General features: G+C 44.3%; 1 protein-coding gene across 1 annotated transcript in view; it reads left to right on the top strand.

Annotated features, from left to right (window-relative positions):
• LOC311138863 (protein bassoon-like) overlaps positions 1-18,764 on the top strand; it is a gene marked incomplete at both ends in the record, with an annotated part of 129,142 nt that overhangs the window by 39,491 nt on the left and 70,887 nt on the right. Inside the window, one exon of the mRNA XM_084173658.1 lies at positions 8,881-9,906. Coding sequence (XP_084029784.1) covers positions 8,881-9,906 — 1,026 coding nt within the window. The remainder of the gene's footprint in view (positions 1-8,880; positions 9,907-18,764) is intronic.

The raw sequence follows: 18,764 nt of genomic DNA, 5'->3' as shown, positions 1-18,764 counted from the left end.
ACATTGACAAAACATTGCATACCTTACCTGAATAGAATATTCCATGTCTTTCTTGAGCTAGCGGAACTGTCCAGGCATCACTTGGGCAGAAGTTCCATATCTCACTTCAGTAGAATGTGCCGATTCCTCACCAATGCTGAAGGCTCCATTTATTTAGAGAGCAGAGAGCTTCATACTTCAACTTAACAGAGTACTTCTCTGCCCCTAAGTCGAACCTCATACTCAGTCCAATATTCTGTGTAGCACAGGGTTTCTCAAAAATGGTTTGTCCTCCTTTGGGGGCCGCTTGCGTTTCAACTGGCTCTGTAGAACTGACTTACTATAACTGTTAACTATCCCACGGACCGGAGGTTGATAAACACTGGTGTAGTACACTGAGCAGCAGAATCAGTGGAGGCTGGTGAGGGGAGTACAGCTCATAATAATGGCTGGAATGGAATAAATGGAATGGTATCAAACACATGGAAACCATATGCTTGATACTGTTCTATGGATTCTGTTCCAATACATTATTATGTGCTGTACGCCCTTCACCAGCCTCCACTGATTCTGCTGCTCAGTGTACTACACTGAGTAGCAGAATACTCTGGATCTCACCTGAGTGTTATTCAATCTGATGCCAGGCCTATGGGAGCCCTACTGATGCCAGGCCTATGGGAGCCCTACTGAAGCCCCTGCTGGGCCTTTTAACTTCCTGTCATTTCCTGCAGCACAACATCGAAATGAGATTTTCACAACACTGAGAGGTTTTCACTAATCACCTTTTTAAGACGTGTATGATCATTTCCCTTCCAACCGCTGAAGGTTTCTGCTTTAGAACTCGAATGCCAGCCTAGCAACATTTAGTAACGAGGGAAACGCCTTTGGAGAATGTGTGTGCGCTTGTTTGCGTTTTCGTTCACTTGTGTGTGTTTGTGTGTGTGTGTGTGTGTGTGTGTGTGTGTGTGTGTGTACGCTACAAAGCCATAGGGGGGCCTTTTGATGTCTCTTGGCCCAGTTTTGTGCTAGTTGATAAACCACTGCATTCGAATTCATCCTTTCTCCCCAAACTGCAGTGCTCAGCAGCACCATGCAGCCTAGCCGGCTGCAGCTTGGTGGTACTGCAGAAGACTGGTCTGCAGGGCATGGCTTCTCCGTCTGTCTACTGCTATGTCTAGGTCTGTGTCTGTCTGATCAACCGTTCCTCACAGTACCACTGTGTCTGGCTGTGGCTTGCGGCCCAAATGGAACCCTATTCCCTATGTAGTGCACTACTCTTGACCAGGGCCCCTACTTGACCAGAGTACCTATGCCTGTCTCTGTCTGTCTCGGTCTGCTACACCATTCCTCGTATTACCACTGTGTTTGTCTGCGGCTGCGTCCCAAATGCCACCCTATGCCTTATTCAGTGCACTATATAGGGAATAGGGTGCCATTTCAGACGTAGCCAGTGTCTCTGTCTGCCTGTTTGACTATCTTTCTGGTCCAGGGCTCCTTCAAAAGTATGGGCTCTGGCCAAAAGTAGTGCACTATGTAGAGAATAAGGTGCCATTTTAGACGCAGACAGTGTGTCTGTCTGCTTGACTGAGGGTGTGGCTGGCTGAGACCTGATGATGTTTAGCATTAGCTTGACATGGCAGCCAGCAAAGATAGAGGAGCAAAAACAAGAAAAAGGGTGTGTGAGAAGAATAGATCCTGATTAGACTTTATTAACATATTTGTTTTCCACTGGCATTTAGACAGTGTGTGTTTTGTATGATAGTGCTGTGGTCTATCCCTGTAATAGATGCCATAGATCCAGCTCTCTGTAGGCTCCTCACTGCTAAATGATTTCCACACGCACGCACGCACGCACGCACGCACGCACGCACCCACCCTCTCTCTCTCTCTCTCTCTCGCTCTCTCTCTCTCTCGCTCTCTCTCTCTCTCTCTCTCTCTCTCTCTCTCTCTCTCTCTCTCTCTCTCTCTCTCTCTCTCTCTCTCTCTCTCTCTCTCTCCATGAAGCATTGATATCTGTAATTTGTGTTTCAATCCATGGCAGGAGGTGACAGGATGCAGTACGCACATACACACACACTACCAGCAACGACTAGAGTAGTAGAAAATGGATGACAAGATGGGAGAGAAATGAAGATTGAGAGGACGGCAATGGAGAGATGAAGACAGGGGAATGAGTGATAAAGATGTAGAGGGAGACCAAGATGGAGGGAGGGCAGAAGAGAGAAATGAAATGAAATGGGGGAGAGACCGTGATAGTGTTGCTGTAATTTTATGCTTTTTCATTTAAAAAAAAAGATCAGATTTCATAAAGATCCACATGATTGCCTCAGAACAGGCAGAGAGAGAGAGTGACAGAGGGAGAGAGAGAGAGAGAGGTAAACGAGTGCTGGCTCTCCATGAAAGATCAGATTTCATAAAGGTTAACTTAACTGTCTTAAGCGATGCTACGAAAGAGAGAAAAGGGAGAAAGAGAGAAACTATAACAGAGGATGGCAAAGAGAGAGCGAGAGAGGGCTCCCTGGCTTGTTTTTTTGCAGGTCTTTTTTCCCTGCTGCCCACTGTTGTTGTGAGCGTACCGGGTTGATTGACTGTTCAAAGTAATGCCTCGTCACTCCAAGCTCAGAGAGACTACAGGAACTAAAACAGGGTGTGGGATACTGCTGTGACTGAATGACTGACACACACACTGGCAGACAGACAGACAGACAGACAGACAGACAGACAGATAGACAGACAGACAGACAGACAGACAGACAGACAGACTGACCCAGAAACACACTGACTTGTTCTCATTGACCACCTGACCTAGTGAACAAAATATCAACAAAAACCTCATGGGAAATATGCATAATAGATGTAACAGCCTCCTCCTCCTCTCAGCCCTCTCCATTACTATGGTCCAGCAGGGCTTATGGCAACAATACTAGATCTCGTCTGTGTCCCAAATGGCACCAAATGACCTGATCAAAAGTTGTGCAATACAGGGAATAGGGTGTCGTTTGGGACAAGCTCTCATTCACACTTGGTGTAGCTAATAGCTAATACTCATTTAGCTTCCACCTCGGGAACTCTGGACTATTTGAACAGCAATTCAAACTGTTCTTTCACAAATGTAATATCAGGGTAATTTCAAGGGTAATATGATGTGGTCTGGTGAGGTTTCCTTCACCATGCATGCAACGAGAGGGATTCTACACTTTTGCTAGTATTCACCAACCAGGCATAGTGATTCGACACTATAGTGCCTGGCTGGTTGGAGTTGTAATATGTTCTAGTTGTCTATTTAATACACTTGTTTTGCCCTGTTTGAAATGGCACCCTATTCCCTATTTAGTGCACTACTTTTGACCACTGCCCTCTGCTCAAAAGTAGTGCACTAAATAGGGAGTAGGGTGAAATTTGGGACATTACCTACTGTATATGCTTGACAGGACCAGTCTTGTGGAGGATAGTTGTCAGATACAGAACAGATCTAGAGCCCTCCCCACTGGGCACAAACGTCAATTCAACATCTATTCCACGTTGGTTCAACGTAATTTCATTGAAATGACTTGGAAACAACGTTGATTCAACCAGTGTGTGTCAAGCTCTCTATCCACCGGATGTGTACCAAACTCACTAAAAGTGGCAGTGATAAAGCCTCTCTTGAAAAAGCCAAACCTTGACCCGGAAAATATAAAAAACTATCCGCCTATATCGAATCTTCCATTCCTCTCAAAAATTTTAGAAAAAGCTGTTGCGCAGCAACTCACTGCCTTTCTGAAGACAAACAATGTATACGAAATGCTTCAGTCTGGTTTTAGACCCCATCATAGCACTGAGACTGCACTTGTGAAGGTGGTAAATTACCTTTTAATGGCATCAGACTGAGGCTCTGCATCTGTCCTCGTGCTACTAGACCTTAGTGCTGCCTTTGACACCATCGATCACCACATTCTTTTGGAGAGACTGGAAACCCAAATTGGTCTACACGGACAAGTTCTGGCCTGGTTTAGATCTTACCTGTCGGAAAGATATCAGTTTGTCTCTGTGAATGGTCTGTCCTCCGACAAATCAACTGTACATTTCGGTGTTCCTCAAGGTTCCGTTTTAGGACCACTATTGTTTTCACTATATATTTTACCTCTTGGGGATGTTATTCGAAAACATAATGTTAACTTTCACTGCTATGCGGATGACACACAGCTGTACATTTCAATGAAACATGGTGAAGCCCCAAAATTGCCCTCGCTAGAAGCCTGTGTTTCAGACATAAGGAAGTGGATGGCTGAAAACTTTCTACTTTTAAACTCGGACAAAACAGAGATGCTTGTTCTAGGTCCCAAGAAACAAAGAGATCTTCTGTTAAATCTGACAATTCATCTTGATGGTTGTAAAGTCGTCTCAAATAAAACTGTGAAGGACCTCGGCGTTACTCTTGACCCTGATCTCTCTTTTGACGAACATATCAAGACTGTTTCAAGGACAGCTTTTTTCCATCTACGTAACATTGCAAAAATCAGAAATTTTCTGTCCAAAAATGATGCAGAAAAATTAATCCATGCATTTGTTACTTCTAGGTTAGACTACTGCAATGCTCTACTTTCCGGCTACCCTGGATAAAGCACTAAATAAACTTCAGTTAGTGCTAAATACGGCTGCTAGAATCCTGACTAGAACCAAGAAATTTGATCATATTACTCCAGTGCTAGCTTCCCTACACTGGCTTCCTGTTAAGGCAAGGGCTGATTTCAAGGTTTTACTGTTAACCTATAAAGCGTTACATGGGCTTGCTCCTACCTATCTTTCCGAGTTGGTCCTGCCGTACATACCAATACGTACGCTACGGTCACAAGACGCAGGCCTCCTAATTGTCCCTAGAATTTCTAAGCAAACAGCGGGAGGCAGGGCTTTCTCCTATAGATCTCCATTTTTATGGAACAGTCTGCCTACCCATGTGAGAGACGCAGACTCGGTCTCAACCTTTAAGTCTTTACTGAAGACTTATCTCTTCAGTAGGTCATATGATTGAGTGTAGTCTGGCCCAGGAGTGTGAAGGTGAACGGAAAGGCTCTGGAGCAACGAACAGCCCTTGCTGTCTCTGCCAGGCCGGTTCCCCTCTCTCCACTGGGGTTCTCTGCCTCTAACCCTGTTACAGGGGCTGAGTCACTGGCTTGCTGGTGCTCTTTCATGCCGTCCCTAGGAGGGGTGCGTCACTTGAGTGGGTTGAGTTACTGACGTGATCTTCCTGTCTGGGTTGGCGCCCCCCCTTGGTTTGTGCTGTGGTGGAGACCTCTGTGGGCTATACTCGGCCTTGTCTCAGGATTGTATGTTGGTGGTTGAGGATATCCCTCTAGTGGTGCAGGGGCTGTGCTTTGGCAGAGTGGGTGGGGTTATATCCTTCCTGTTTGGCCCTGTCCGGGGGTTTCTTCGGATGGGGCCACAGTGTCTCCGGACCGCTCCTGTCTCAGCCTCCAGTATTTATGCTGCAGTAGTTTATGTGTCGGGGGGCTGGGGTTAGTTGGTTATACCTGGAGTACTTCTCCTGTCTTATCCAGTGTCCTGTGTGAATTTAAGTATGCTCTCTCTAATTCTCTCGTTCTCTCTTTCTCTCTGAGAACCTGAGCCCTAGGACCATACGTCAGGACTACCGGGCATGATGACACCTTGCTGTCCCCAGTCCGCCTGGCCTTGCTGCTATTCCAGTCAACTGTTCTGCCTGCGGTTACGAAACCCCTACCTGTCCCAGACCTGCTGTTTTCAACTCTTAATGATCGGCTATGAAAAGCCAACTGAGAGACCTGAGCCCTAGGACCATACGTCGGGACTACCGGCCGTGGTGACTCCTTGCTGTCCCCAGTCCGCCTGGCCTTGCTGCTATTCCAGTTTCAACTGTTCTGCCTGCGGTTATGGAACCCCTACCTGTCCCAGACCTGCTGTTTTCAACTCTTAATGATCGGCTATGAAAAGCCAACTGAGATTTATTCCTGATTATTATTTGACCATGCTTGTCACTTATGAACATTTTTGAACATCTTGGCATGGTTCTGTTATAATCTCCACCCGGCACAGCCAGAAGAGGACTGGCCACCCCTCATAGCCTGGTTCCTCTCTAGGTTTCTTCCTAGGTTTTGGCCTTTCTAGGGAGTTTTTCCTAGCCACCGTGCTTCTACACCTGCATTACTAGCTGTTTGGGGTTTTAGGCTGGGTTTCTGTACAGCACTTCGAGATATTAGCTGATGTAAGAAGGGCTATATAAAATAAAATTGATTGAAATTGATTGAAGTGGATCTGGACTGCATGTCACAACATAGCCATGGCATCTTGGCTGTAGCTGGACATGTTAGCCCAACAGAGATATATAAATACAATACATATAGTATCTCAAATTCTTTCATATACAACTCTGTGTATGTCTTTGTAGAACTGAATATGTAGCTACATTTTGTGTGTCTGTCTCTGTGTATGTGTGAATATATGAGTTTGTGTGTCTGTCTGTGTGTTTGTGAGCGAAATTAGACAGAGTTGTGTGTTTTTGAGTGAAATTATATACCGATATGTGTGTCTGCATGCTTTTGAAGAAGGAGTTCAAAATTGGAACTTCTGAGCAATAACATGCAGGGAAATAATAAGGGAATCATCTTAATGAGCAATGATCAATAGTGGCTGGTACAGACTGGCTAGACAGAGAAAAAATATGCAAGACAATATTAATTACATCTCAGTACAAATGAGAAACTTAATGGTGTAAGGACAAACTCATTTAGTTGCAATCACTGCCACAGACCATAAACAGCCATTAAATGCAGTGGCGTGTATTCATGGATGCCAAGGGAAGCCAGGCTTCCCAAATTTTTTTTGCAAGAAAAATACATTTCCATAAATTCGCAAGAGACTGAATGTATCTCACTGGAGAAAGCATCCGAGCGAATGAAACAGCGCCTCTCTGTCTCAGTATGTGTAGCGTATCTATCTGATGGTGTCTGGTCAGAAAGAGTATTATATGGTTGAGCATTTGGCCTCCCTTAATAAAAAAGTAATAAAATAATAGCAAATCAGCATTGAGCTAAACTGAGTGACAGCTGTGAATGGTCCTGGCGCACCCAAAAAAAGTGTCAAGGGAAGCTAGTTTGGATTTGGCTTCAGACCAATCACATCACAAGGCAAAGAACATTATTGACAGAAAAAAATTGAATTGTTGCATCTCGTTGTGTTGTTGTCCTCCAGTGGCTGGCTAGCTAGCTAGCTAAAATCGTCCCTTTCCTAAATTAGCCATGGATGGAGATAGAGATTTGGACTTGTGGCCAATGATAATAACGGCGATTCTGATCAAACCATAAATTCATACATTGTGCCCCTGGCTTGAGAGGATGGAAGTCCAATATTTAGCTAGATGTAGAATGTTAATGTTAACTAGCTGGCCTGGCGTATCATTGCCCATGAAAGGAAGTTAGGCTAGCAAGCAAGTATTTTAGCCAGGTAGCCTAGGACAACAAAACTAAAAGCGTGTACTGTATGACAGAGTCATAGACTTCACTGGACAGATGTTGCTCTCCGGTTTTGTAATGAAACAAATGTGTGGTTGAATTTATTCTACCACTGTGTCTTCTTATTGTCTCGGCCTTTAGGCCTATATATCACGGTCACGAGGCATATGAACTAACAGGTTATAGAGCAAACAATGCAATTATCACAACACATAGGTTGTAATATGGCTTTTTTTTCTGGATTGGCTTCCCCAGTGATTTTACCCACACACCGCTACTGATTAAATGAAAGATCTAGTCTGAAAATATTGTCCTCTCAAATCATACTTTGTTGCTGTAACAGGGATGTCTGGGAAGACGGGGCCTTTCTTTTTTTGCATTGTGTGTGTGTGTGTTTGTGTTTGTGTTTGTGTGTGTGTGTGTGTGTGTGTGTGTGGGTGTGTGTGTGTGTGTGTGTGTGTGTGTGTGTGTGTGTGTGTGTGGCTGGCTCCGTTTGTAGAGCATGGTGCTTGCGACGTCAAGAATCGTTGGTTCGATTCGTGCTGGGCCACCCATACGAAAAATATATGCACGCATGACTATAAGTCAAATGCTAAATGGCATATATTACTAGTAAACATTATTAGTATGGTTTGTGAGTGAAACTAGGGGCCACATGGTTCTGCGTTCTAAAGGTCAGAGTTGAAGACCACACCCTCCATGTCCCCTGTTCCCGCGCCATGATGCCAATTACCAACCAGGTCTATGGGCCGGGATAGATGGTGGGAGAAGGAGAGGGAGAGTGGGGGAGAGGTGGGTGTCACTCCCATCTTGTTACAGTATCTGCCTGATGAAGAGGGAGTAAGGAGAAGGAGAGAGAGAGAAGCTGGGAGAAAGAGAGACAGTGAAGAAGGATGAAGACATGAAAGGCAAAGTGAGGAAGAGAGTAGCGAGGAGAGAAAGACTGAGACAAGACAGCGTGAGAGAGGGCAGAAGGTGATAGATCCCATGCCATGTGTCAGTAAACTTACATCATCATTTATCAGCCCTGCTGTTTACCAACAAGATGCTCCTAGTGAGGCAAGCCAAGGTGTATCAAACTTCTCAGAGTAGGAGTGCTGATTTAGGATCAGTTCTGCTTTTTAGATCGCATTTTACGGACAGGGGGACCTGACCCTAGATCAGCACTCCCACTCTGAGACGCTTGATACATACAGCCCCAGTTCTCTTGCTCAATGTATATTTGACATATGATTTCTGCAATTTGTTCCTTACAAACATCCATCGATTAGCTATAATGTTTTCAGAAATGGATGTATTGATTTTTGTTAATAACACCAATCAGGTAACGCTCAATCATTTTAGTGAATTCAGTTGGTGACACTGGGTATGTATAGTAGTCTGTATAGATATCTCTTGCTAATACTGTTTTATTTCTTCTTTATTGCTACCGTAGGTCCAGGAGTGGCTGTGTCTGAACTGCCAGATGCAGAGAGCTTTGGGAATGGACATGGAGACACCTCGCTCCAAGAGCCAGCAGCAGATTCACTCTCCGTCTCACCAAGCCAAACCAGAGCCCATCTCTGAATCTCAAACTCAGCCCCCACCCCAGCCCCAGGCCCAACCTCAGCCCCAGCCCCAAGCCCCACCTAAGGCACAGCCTCTAACCCAGCACCAGGCTCCGACACAGGCCCAGCCCCCACCGGGCCCTAACAGACAGACTGGTCCAGGCCCGGGACAGACCCCTCAGCAGCAGAGAGGTACAGGGGGCCCTGCTCCAGCCCAGGGCCAGGGTCAAGGTGGGGCTCGTCTCCCCCCAGGAGCCGTCCCTCTCCCAGGCATGGCCAAAGCCCCGTCCCAGCCTGACCTCCGTGGCTCCCCTGCCCACCAGCCCCTGCCCCTCCGCCAGGACCACACACGCAGCGCAGGGAGCTCCCCGTCCCGCCAGCCCCCACCCCCGGCCTCCGCCCCCGAGCAGACCTTTGGGAAGCTGTTTGGAGGCTTCGGTGGCTTCGGTGCCTCCCTCCTCAACCAGGCCAGCACCCTCATATCAGATAACCCAGTAGCTGCTCCGCCTCAGCCCCAACAGCTCCCCAAACCTGCCCCCAAACCAGCCGGACCCCAGGGACCTGCAGCTGGGGCTGGGAAACCACTAGGACCCCATACTGGCCAACAGGGACCCCAAGCACCCCAACAGGGACCCCACGCTCCCCAACAGGGACCCCACGCTCCCCAACAGGGACCCCACGCTCCCCAACAGGGACCCCACGCTCCCCAACAGGGACCCCACGCTCCCCAACAGGGACCCCACGCTCCCAAACAGGGACACCCCCAGCAGCAGGCCAAAGGTGTCTGCTGTCCCCTGTGTAAGACCAGTCTCAACGTGGGGGTGACGGCCGAGCCACCCAACTACAACACCTGCACCCAGTGTCACGCCCAAGTCTGCAATATGTGTGGATTCAACCCTGCACCACATCTGGAGGTAAGAGCGGTCTAATCTCTAATCATCGAAGTCTTCAGTTGGTTGTGGTTTCCCTTCCTGTGTGTGGGTGTGTGAGTGTGTTTGTGGGTGTGTGTGAGAGGGTGATACAATGCTTTGTGTGAGGAATGTGGGTGGATTTGATCAGGTCTGAATAAGGGCCAAGTGCCCTGTGATAAAACTGGGCCATCTGTGGTGAAATAGATGATAGAATAGTTTATGGATGTGTTTCTCTAAAAATGCCATGTCATAGTGCAATAGAATATGTTTCACTCTGGCTGCCCTAGTCTTTCTTGGTCTTTCTTAAACCTGCGTTTTACTAAAGCATTCCAATGGGTGTGGGTCAGGGGTATTACTCTTCTATACATCTGGGTTGTATTCATTAGGCACCAAACGAAAGAAAACAGGCTGAAACAGGGAGGGACAACTTCAACTTGTCTAGTAAGCAACACTTATTTTTGTTTTCTGTTGCAAAACGTTTTCCGTTGCATGCCCTAATGAATACAAACCCTGGTTTATTGGGCACTCTTCCTGCTGCTTCCTGTCTGTCTCTAGTAATCAGGTGGGATTGTGTCACACCAGAAGTGATGCCCTGTGACTCACAACAGTCCCCCCTGTGGTGGAAAGGGAGATTTAGGTTGCGTCCCAAATAGCACCCTATTCCCGATGTAGTGCACTAGTTTTGACCAGGGCCAATGGGAAATAGGATGCCATTAGGGACATAGACATGGCCAATAAAACTAAATTGGGTTTGATCCTTTCGGAGTAATAGATGACTAATATCAATGAGTCATAATGAAAGACCTATGGTGCTCCACAGGGCAGTGTGAGTGACTCACCCCTTTAACCCTCTTAACCCACGGTTGTAAAAATGCAACGCTGCCTAGATTGCATCCTGTACCGGTCCTAAACTAAAAAATCTGGTCAAACACTACCTAGTTCATCTCCCTAGACCCAGATGTATCTCTTAGTAGTATTTGGTGTGTGCCAAGATGATTATTATGTCATCAGTAGCCTCTGAAACATTAGAAAAATGGCCACTCATCTGAGATCACACTGGTCTCCTACACCAGCATACTGTATGTTGGTAGCCATCCATGCAAGTACATGACTTGACCTTTTTTTTTTTCTCTAAGATGTAGTGATTATGTAGATGTATTTATTTATTTAGAAACAAACATTCTGAGCTAGAGGTAGTTTTATAAGTATTGCAAAAATGCATCATTGCGCTTAAAGGGTTGCAAAACTGAGACATGGGGCCACATTCATATGTTGATGGTCAAGTAAGAGAGATTGTTTCCCTTCCAAATAATGCAAATATGGAAAATGAAATGCTTCAGGAGTAACGTTGATGTTTCCCCTACATATCAAAATAATGTGGTTTATGAGGTTAGAATACTGCCATTGACGACCATTAATTTTATGGTGAAGAAGGTTATCTCTCCAAGTTAAACTAGAAAGGACAACCAAATATTACAAAAAATAAGTTAAATGTTCTCCATACATAGAAAACCCACAAAATAGTTGATCCTTCAAAAACATGAATTTGATAGCAAAATACTAACATTTGGATAGATCAAGTTGATCAATTTAGCTATTTCAGACAAAATATTACCTCATTTTAGGTGTATATACCAGAGGACAATATTTTCCATCACATGTCAATGCTCTTGATCCATTTTGATGTGATAATACAAAAAAAGGTCTAATTTGTCCAACCATTGAAGCTCAATGGTGCATTTTTTCTAAGTTTACATACAATTATTCTACAAACTTGAAATTCAGAAATTGTATTATTTTCATAATCAGAGGCCTATTAGAAGTATTTCTGAAGGGTAATACATTTTTATCCTCATTTGGATTTATGCTTGGGTCTCACAGGGTTAAAGGTGCACCCCGTGATTCTTTCCAATAGAACCAAAAAAAGCTGCTCGTTAGAACAGAGGCTCGTTAGGCTATCAGGCCAATCAGGAGTCAGGCCAATCATGGATCTTAATTATGCAAATCAGGCCCAATTGAATGATGGCAGTAATAACAAGATTAGTGGCCGGTGTTGGGCTTTTTATGGGCCTGCCTTGTCGTCCATCTAGCTGCCAGTAGCAATGGCTCTGGCCAATTATAGATAGATAGATCGTTATGGAAACACGGCGATATTGTTTGTCAGGCGCTGCTTTGATGCCTGGGTGGATTCAGAAGCAGCTGAACAAGCCGAGCCGAGAAGTTTTATGAGATGTCCAAAGAGTACAGAAAGTTTCAGAGTGATGTGATGAGATGTATCTCTGTGGTGTTATGTAACTCTATGGCAGCAGCAGTCTGAAACCTGTGTGTTTGTTTGAAGATTGCATCAACAGACTAGGTTTTGTTTGGGCTCTATAGTGCCAAATTCTGATGTGAATGTAATTGGTACAATGCCTGTGTCTAATGATATCTGCAGGTTTGTTGGTAAGGGCTAGAGAACTGTGGAAGGAGAGTGCTGATTCTTCTGTATGCTTCCTCTTCTATCACACATAAACACTCTCCCTCCTTTTTCCTTCCTCACCCTCTTTCCTGTTCTGGCTGTAGGCTAACCCTCTCTTGATCCCTCCCTCCCTCCAGGTGTATTTGTGGCCTTTCTTTCTTTCTTTCTTTCTTTCTTTCTTTCTTTCTTTCTTTCTTTCTTTCTTTCTTTCTTTCTTTCTTTCTGGGTGTGGCTTTAATTGGTTTAATGCATGGGGAAAGGAGGAGAAGAGCACCGCCACAGCACTAGACAGCTCCTATAGGCCAAACTTGGTCCTGCCCCCCCCCCCATGTGGACGTTTTGGTTTTTGCCCTAGCACTACACAGCTGATTCAAATGACCAACTAATTCATCATCAAGCTTTGATTATTCAATCTGCTGTGTAGTGGAACCTGCTCTAGCCAACCCACATTCAGCCCCACTGCAATACATAGCTCCTCCAGCCAACCCAAATTCAGCCACACACAACATAGGACAGCTCCTATAGCCATCCCACATTCAGCACCACGTCACCAGACAGCTCCTTTAGCCAACCAGCATCCAGCACAACACCATTGGACAGGTTCTCTAGCCCAGTGGTTCTCAAACCTCTCCTCGGGGACCCCCAGACGGTTGACAATTTTGTTGTAGCCCTGGACTAACTCACCTGATTCACCTATTCAAGGACTTTATGATTAGTTGACAAGTTAAATCAGGTGTGCTAGCTCTGGAATATATCAAATACATGGAATGGCTGGGGGTCCCTGAGGAGAGGTTTGAGAACCACTGCTCTAGCCAACCCATATTCCCCTCTGGTCTAGCAGGTGCTGCCTTTGACCATTCAGAACCTTTCACAGCTTGTGTCTACATTTAAGTGGGACCTCTGTAGACCAATCAGTGGATTACATGGTGTACTCTACAATACATTGTCTCATTGCATACAGGCTTAGGCATTGTGATCTGTCATTGTGTTTGTGTGTATTTGTGTGTCAGGTTATTATAATAAGTCTAATCTCTCATGGGCAGATGCACATAACATAACTGGTATCATAGCATTTGTCAGATGCAACAACAAAATGAGGAACTTTGTTCCGGTGCGCAGATTTTTCATCACTGGTCATTTAGACAAATCACGATTTTGCAGGTGTTAAGATCTTTCGAATTTCGGAAGGGGAGGGAACACTTGGCCCATAGACATGCCTGTAACTTGCAAAGAGAGAGGGTGGAACTCTTCGTTCCACTTCCGCTCCTCGTTTTAGTATATCTTCTAACACTGGCGCAATTATGCAACCTTTTCTGGGTGACCGAGATTATAATAAATCTGTGTTTGGTCACAGGGTGCCGAATCCTAACTTGGCCTGCACTCTTTACCCATACATTATATAAATAATACATTGACGTCAATGGAATATTTGTGTGTGGATCTCAAGTGAGTGTAGCCCTGCTAGTGTTTATGTGTGCGTTCCCAATGGCACCCTATTCCCTATTGTGTACTACTTTTGACAAGAGCCCTATGCTAACCCTATGTGTTTGTCCATCTGCGTTGTGAGCTAGGAGTTACTGCATGTATCGGCATGCACTCAGTAACTGAGATTAATCTATACATAAGAGTGGAAAGGAATCATTACTGTGACCATGGCTTTTGAAGAAAACCAGGAAATCTTTACACTCTTAGAGAAAAGGGTTCCAAAAGGGTTATTTGACTGTCCCCATAGGAGAACCCTTTTTGGTTCCAGGTAGAACCCCTTTTGGTTCCAGGTAGAACTCTTTTGGGTTCCATGTAGAACCCTCTGTGTAAAGGGCTCTACATGGAACTCAAAATGGTTCTACCTGCAACCAAAAAGGGTTCTTCAAAGGGTTCTCTTATGGGGACAGCCGAAGAACCCTTTTAAGTTCTAGATAGCACCTTTTCTTCTAAGAGTGTAGGTTAGAAAATGTGTGATTATTTATGGGATTACAATGTCTCTCAGCCCTATGAGAGCCATAATGCATAATTCATTGCCATTGAATATATGGACTGTACTGTACTGTATATCAATAGCTCACATGTTAATATGTACAGTTTGCTGAAAAGAGAGACAGTGTGAGAGAGAGAGAGAGCATGGAAGTGAGAGATGGCGTGAGGGAGAAAAGAAAGTGCAAGACAGGGGATAATGAGTGGGCGGAGAGAGAGAGGGATTTTACAGGTAACTGCCAAAATAAAGGAAACCCCAACATAAAGTGTCTTAATAGGGTGCTGGGCCACCACGAGCCAGAACAGCTTCAATGCACCTTCACATAGATTCTACAAGTTTGGAGGGATGCAACACCATTCTTCCACGAGAAATTCCATAATTTGGTGTTTTGTTGATGGTGGTGGAAAACACTGTCTCAGGTGCCACTGCAGAATCTCCCATAAGTGTTTGATTGGGTTGAGATCTTCAGAGACGGCCATGGCATATGGTTTACATCGTTTTCATGCTCACCAAACCATTCAGTCACCACCCATGGACTGTGGATGAGGGCATTGTCATCTTATGGGGGCATAGCGATGGTAGCCAAAATAATGGCCAACATTTTAATACATGACCTAGCATTTTTATACATGACCCTAAGCTTGATGTGATGTTAATTGCTTAATTAACTCAGAAACCACACCTGTGTGGAAGCACCTGCTTTCAAAATTCTTTGTATTGCTCATTTACTCAAGTGTTTCCTTTATTTAGTAAGTTACCTGTATTTTACAGCAGCATATGTGATTCACATCAATCAGAGCTGTGGGATTTCTATGGGTCTCTAGTGAATAACATGTCCTTGTGAGCGTGTGTGTTAGTTACTTCCCCAATGCTGGCTTTCAGAGGAGATTATTCTAGTGTATTCTATATTATTCCATCGTATTCTATATTGTTCATTGTTCCTCTGGTTGTACAGGTATATAGAACAACATAAACTGTCTGGTTTTTTCTACTGGTGTGTGAGCAGACTGGTCTAATTTACATCTGGGTCTAAAGGGAGTTGGTGGTGTGTGTTTATTATCGCTCCTTGGTGTGTGTGTGTGTGATTGCGTTTTTATCCGATTTCCTGACATTTATACAAATGTAAAATGCCACAGAGCACTGCGAACACTGTCTACAAAAGACAGACCATCTGATAGAAAACAATGTGTTTGTGGTCGTGCAGGCAGGTGTGTCTGTGTGTCTGTGTGTGTGTGTGTGCGTGCATAGGAGTGTGAAGCTTTCTCCTCCTGTGTCTAAGGCTGCGTCCCAATGGCACCCTATTCCCTATATGGTGCACTACTTTTGACATGAGCCTATAGAGCACTCGTCAAAAGTCATGCACTATAATATAATATGCCATTTAGCAGACGCTTTTATCCAAAGCGACTTACAGTCATGCGTGCATACATTTTTTTTTTGTGTATGGGTGGTCCCGTGGATTGAACCCACTACCTTGGCGTTACAAGCGCCATGCTCTACCAGCTGAGCTACAGAGGACCACTAAATAGGGAAGAGGGTGCCATTTGGGACGCGCCTTAGATTGTCCTCAGAGCTGATTGTTACATCTAGAATAGAGAATGTTACTTTGACTCAAATGACTATGATTATAGATGTCAGCCCTTATACTTCAAGTCGATATTCACATCATAATAAGGAATTCCCCTCAACTACGTTCACAAATTGGGGAAAACAAACATTCTTTCCAATTGACCTCCATGGTAAAAGAGCTAACGTCGTCGTCGATTGTTTTATACAGAAATAACAAAACATGCTGAAAAGCTGCTGTGTTGTTCAATGTAACCAGGTAAAAAATCCCGACCTACGGTTCGCAATGCTCCCACGTAGGGAAATCGAGCTTGCGAGAAGAGCCCTGTGGCTTCACGCTATTTGGTGTGGGAAATGTGGGGACCCGGTGTCCAAGTAGGGTACATGTAGGTAGGTGTGTGGAAAACATTTAATCACAGGTAAGATATTTAACTTGTTTAGTATAGTCCATTTATAACTCCACTCACTACTAGCTGTATAGTTTGTTTGTGTTGTTGGTCTTGGCTAGGTTAATGTTCCGGTCGTTAGCTAGCTAGCACTCACTCACGTGGCTGCTAGCACCGCCATGAAAAGGGGCATGAGGGAAGCCCTACAATATTACGTCTTTCTAAGTAGTAAGAACACTCAGGAGCAGGCAATGTTGAAAAGTAATCTTTAGACATGTTGTACTTTTCTTAAATGTAGTTTTGTAATTGACTAAAACAAGCAGACAACAAAAAATGTGCATTTGAAAAAGCTTTTGCGGTGACGTTCTATCTAATACCGACTGGGACTATACTTTAATAATGGCAGGAAATGGTTCCCTTCCTCTGGTTACAGTTCTGTCTCCTTTAGCAGTAATGTCATCCGAAATGGCACCCTATTCCCTATATAGCGCACTACTTTTGACCAGGGCTATGGTCAAAAGTGCTGCACTTTTTAGGAAATAGTGTGTCATTTGGAACGCAGCCTTGGAAAGCCCACAGAGAGAGATGGGCCCTGAGTGGGCTGTTAGTGAGGGTACTAGATCCTTCATAGAACAGTACAGAAAGTGCAGAGAGAGGAATAGAAAATATAGCTCATCAATAATTTAGCCAGGGAGAACATTATAAATAGTGTATGAAATGTGGAACAGGGAGAGTGCTGCGTTTGATCCCTGGTGTTCAGAGAGAGTGTGTGTGCTTGTGTGTGTGTGTGTGTGCTTGTGTGTGTGTGTGTGTGTGCTTGTGTGTGTGTGTGTGTGTGTGTGTGTGTGTGTGTGTGTGTGTGTGTGTGTGTGTGTGTGTGTGTGTGTGTGTGTGTGTGTGATGGTGTTTGTGCTTGTGTATGGGTGTAAGGGGGGGTGGTGTGTGTGTGTGTGTGTGTGTGTGTGTGTGTGTGTGTGTGTGTGTGTGTGTGTGTGTGTGTGTGTGTGTGTGTGTGTGTGAGATGCTGTTTCACTAGTGTCAGGGCGTTTATTTTGGTCACTGTCAACATCTCCCCTAGTGTGTTGGGGCTTCACGTCCACAGTGATAATTGGACATATGAAGTACTTCATCCAATGAGTGCTTAGGGTTTTGTAGAGCTATGACGACTTAGGCTAAATATGTTTGATGACACTCCCTGCAGGTCACTATTTCTATTTCAGACCATTAGACACCATTTTGTAAGAACTGCTCCTATCCATGCTGATTGGAGATAAAACCGGCTTTGTTTTAAGTGTCAAGTTTAAAGTTTTATTAGTTGTATGTACGGGATACTCATGGTGTACATCGTCCAACGGAATGCTTACTTGTAGCTTCCTTCTCGACAATGCAACAACAATAAGAAATACTAAAAGATAAGAATACGAACATAAAGTAAATGCCTCAGTAGAATAGAATAAACATTTTAGCATAAGTGCAATACAGGAAGGCACAATTTATAGTCCAATATTTACATTATGTTTTGGAAAGGGGGGGATGGGGGCAGTGTATAAATTGAGCAGTATAATATGAATCTGGTAGAAGCAGTTGTGATGTGTGTGTAGCATTAATGTATAAATGTGTGTGCAGTGGTGTAAAGTACTTAAGTAAAAATACTTTAAAGTACTACTTAAGTCGTTTTTTTGGGTATGTGTACTTTACTTTACTATTTATATTTTTGCCTACTTTTACTTCACTACATTCCTAAAGAAAATAATGTACTTTCTACTCCATACATTTCCCTGACACCAAAAAGTACTCGTTACATTTTGACAGGAAAATGGTCCAATTCACACACTTATCAAGAGAACATCCCTGGTCATCCCTACTGCCTCTGATCTGGCGGACTCATTAAACATAAATGCTTCGTTTGTAAATTATGTCTGAGTGTTGGAGTGTGCCCCTGGCTAGCCGTAAATTAAAAAAAACAAGAAAATTGTGCCGTCTGGTTTGCTTAAAATAAGGAATTTTCAATGGTTTATACTTTAAGTACATTTTAGCATTTCAATTTACTTTTAAAACTTAAGTATATTTAAACCCAAATACTTTTAGACTTTTTCTCAAGTAGTATTTTTATTGGATGACTTTCACTTTTACTTGAGTAATTTTCTATTAAGGTATCTTTACTTTTAATCAAGTATGACAATTGAGTACTTTTCCCACCACTGTGTGTGTGTGTGTGTGTGTGTGTGTGTGTGTGTGTGTGTGTGTGTGTGTGTGAGTGGGTCTGTGTGGGTGTGTATGTGCATGAGTGAGTGCATGTGTACTAAGGTGCAGAGAGTCAGAGCAGGTGGTCAGTCCAGTTCAAGTGTTCAGCAGTCTGATGGCTTGTAGATAGAAATTGTCATTGAGCCTGTTGGTATCAGACCTCATGCTCCGAAACCGTCTGCCCAACGAGAGAACAGCTCGTGGCTGGGTTGTGTTGGGTCCTTGATGATGCTGC

The sequence above is a fragment of the Coregonus lavaretus genome (genome assembly GCF_964263955.1).
Source record: "Coregonus lavaretus genome assembly, chromosome: 12".
NCBI classification, from domain to species: domain Eukaryota; kingdom Metazoa; phylum Chordata; class Actinopteri; order Salmoniformes; family Salmonidae; genus Coregonus; species Coregonus lavaretus.
Note: the sequence above shows the minus strand (reverse complement) of the source record. Positions and strands in the feature narration are given on the sequence as shown.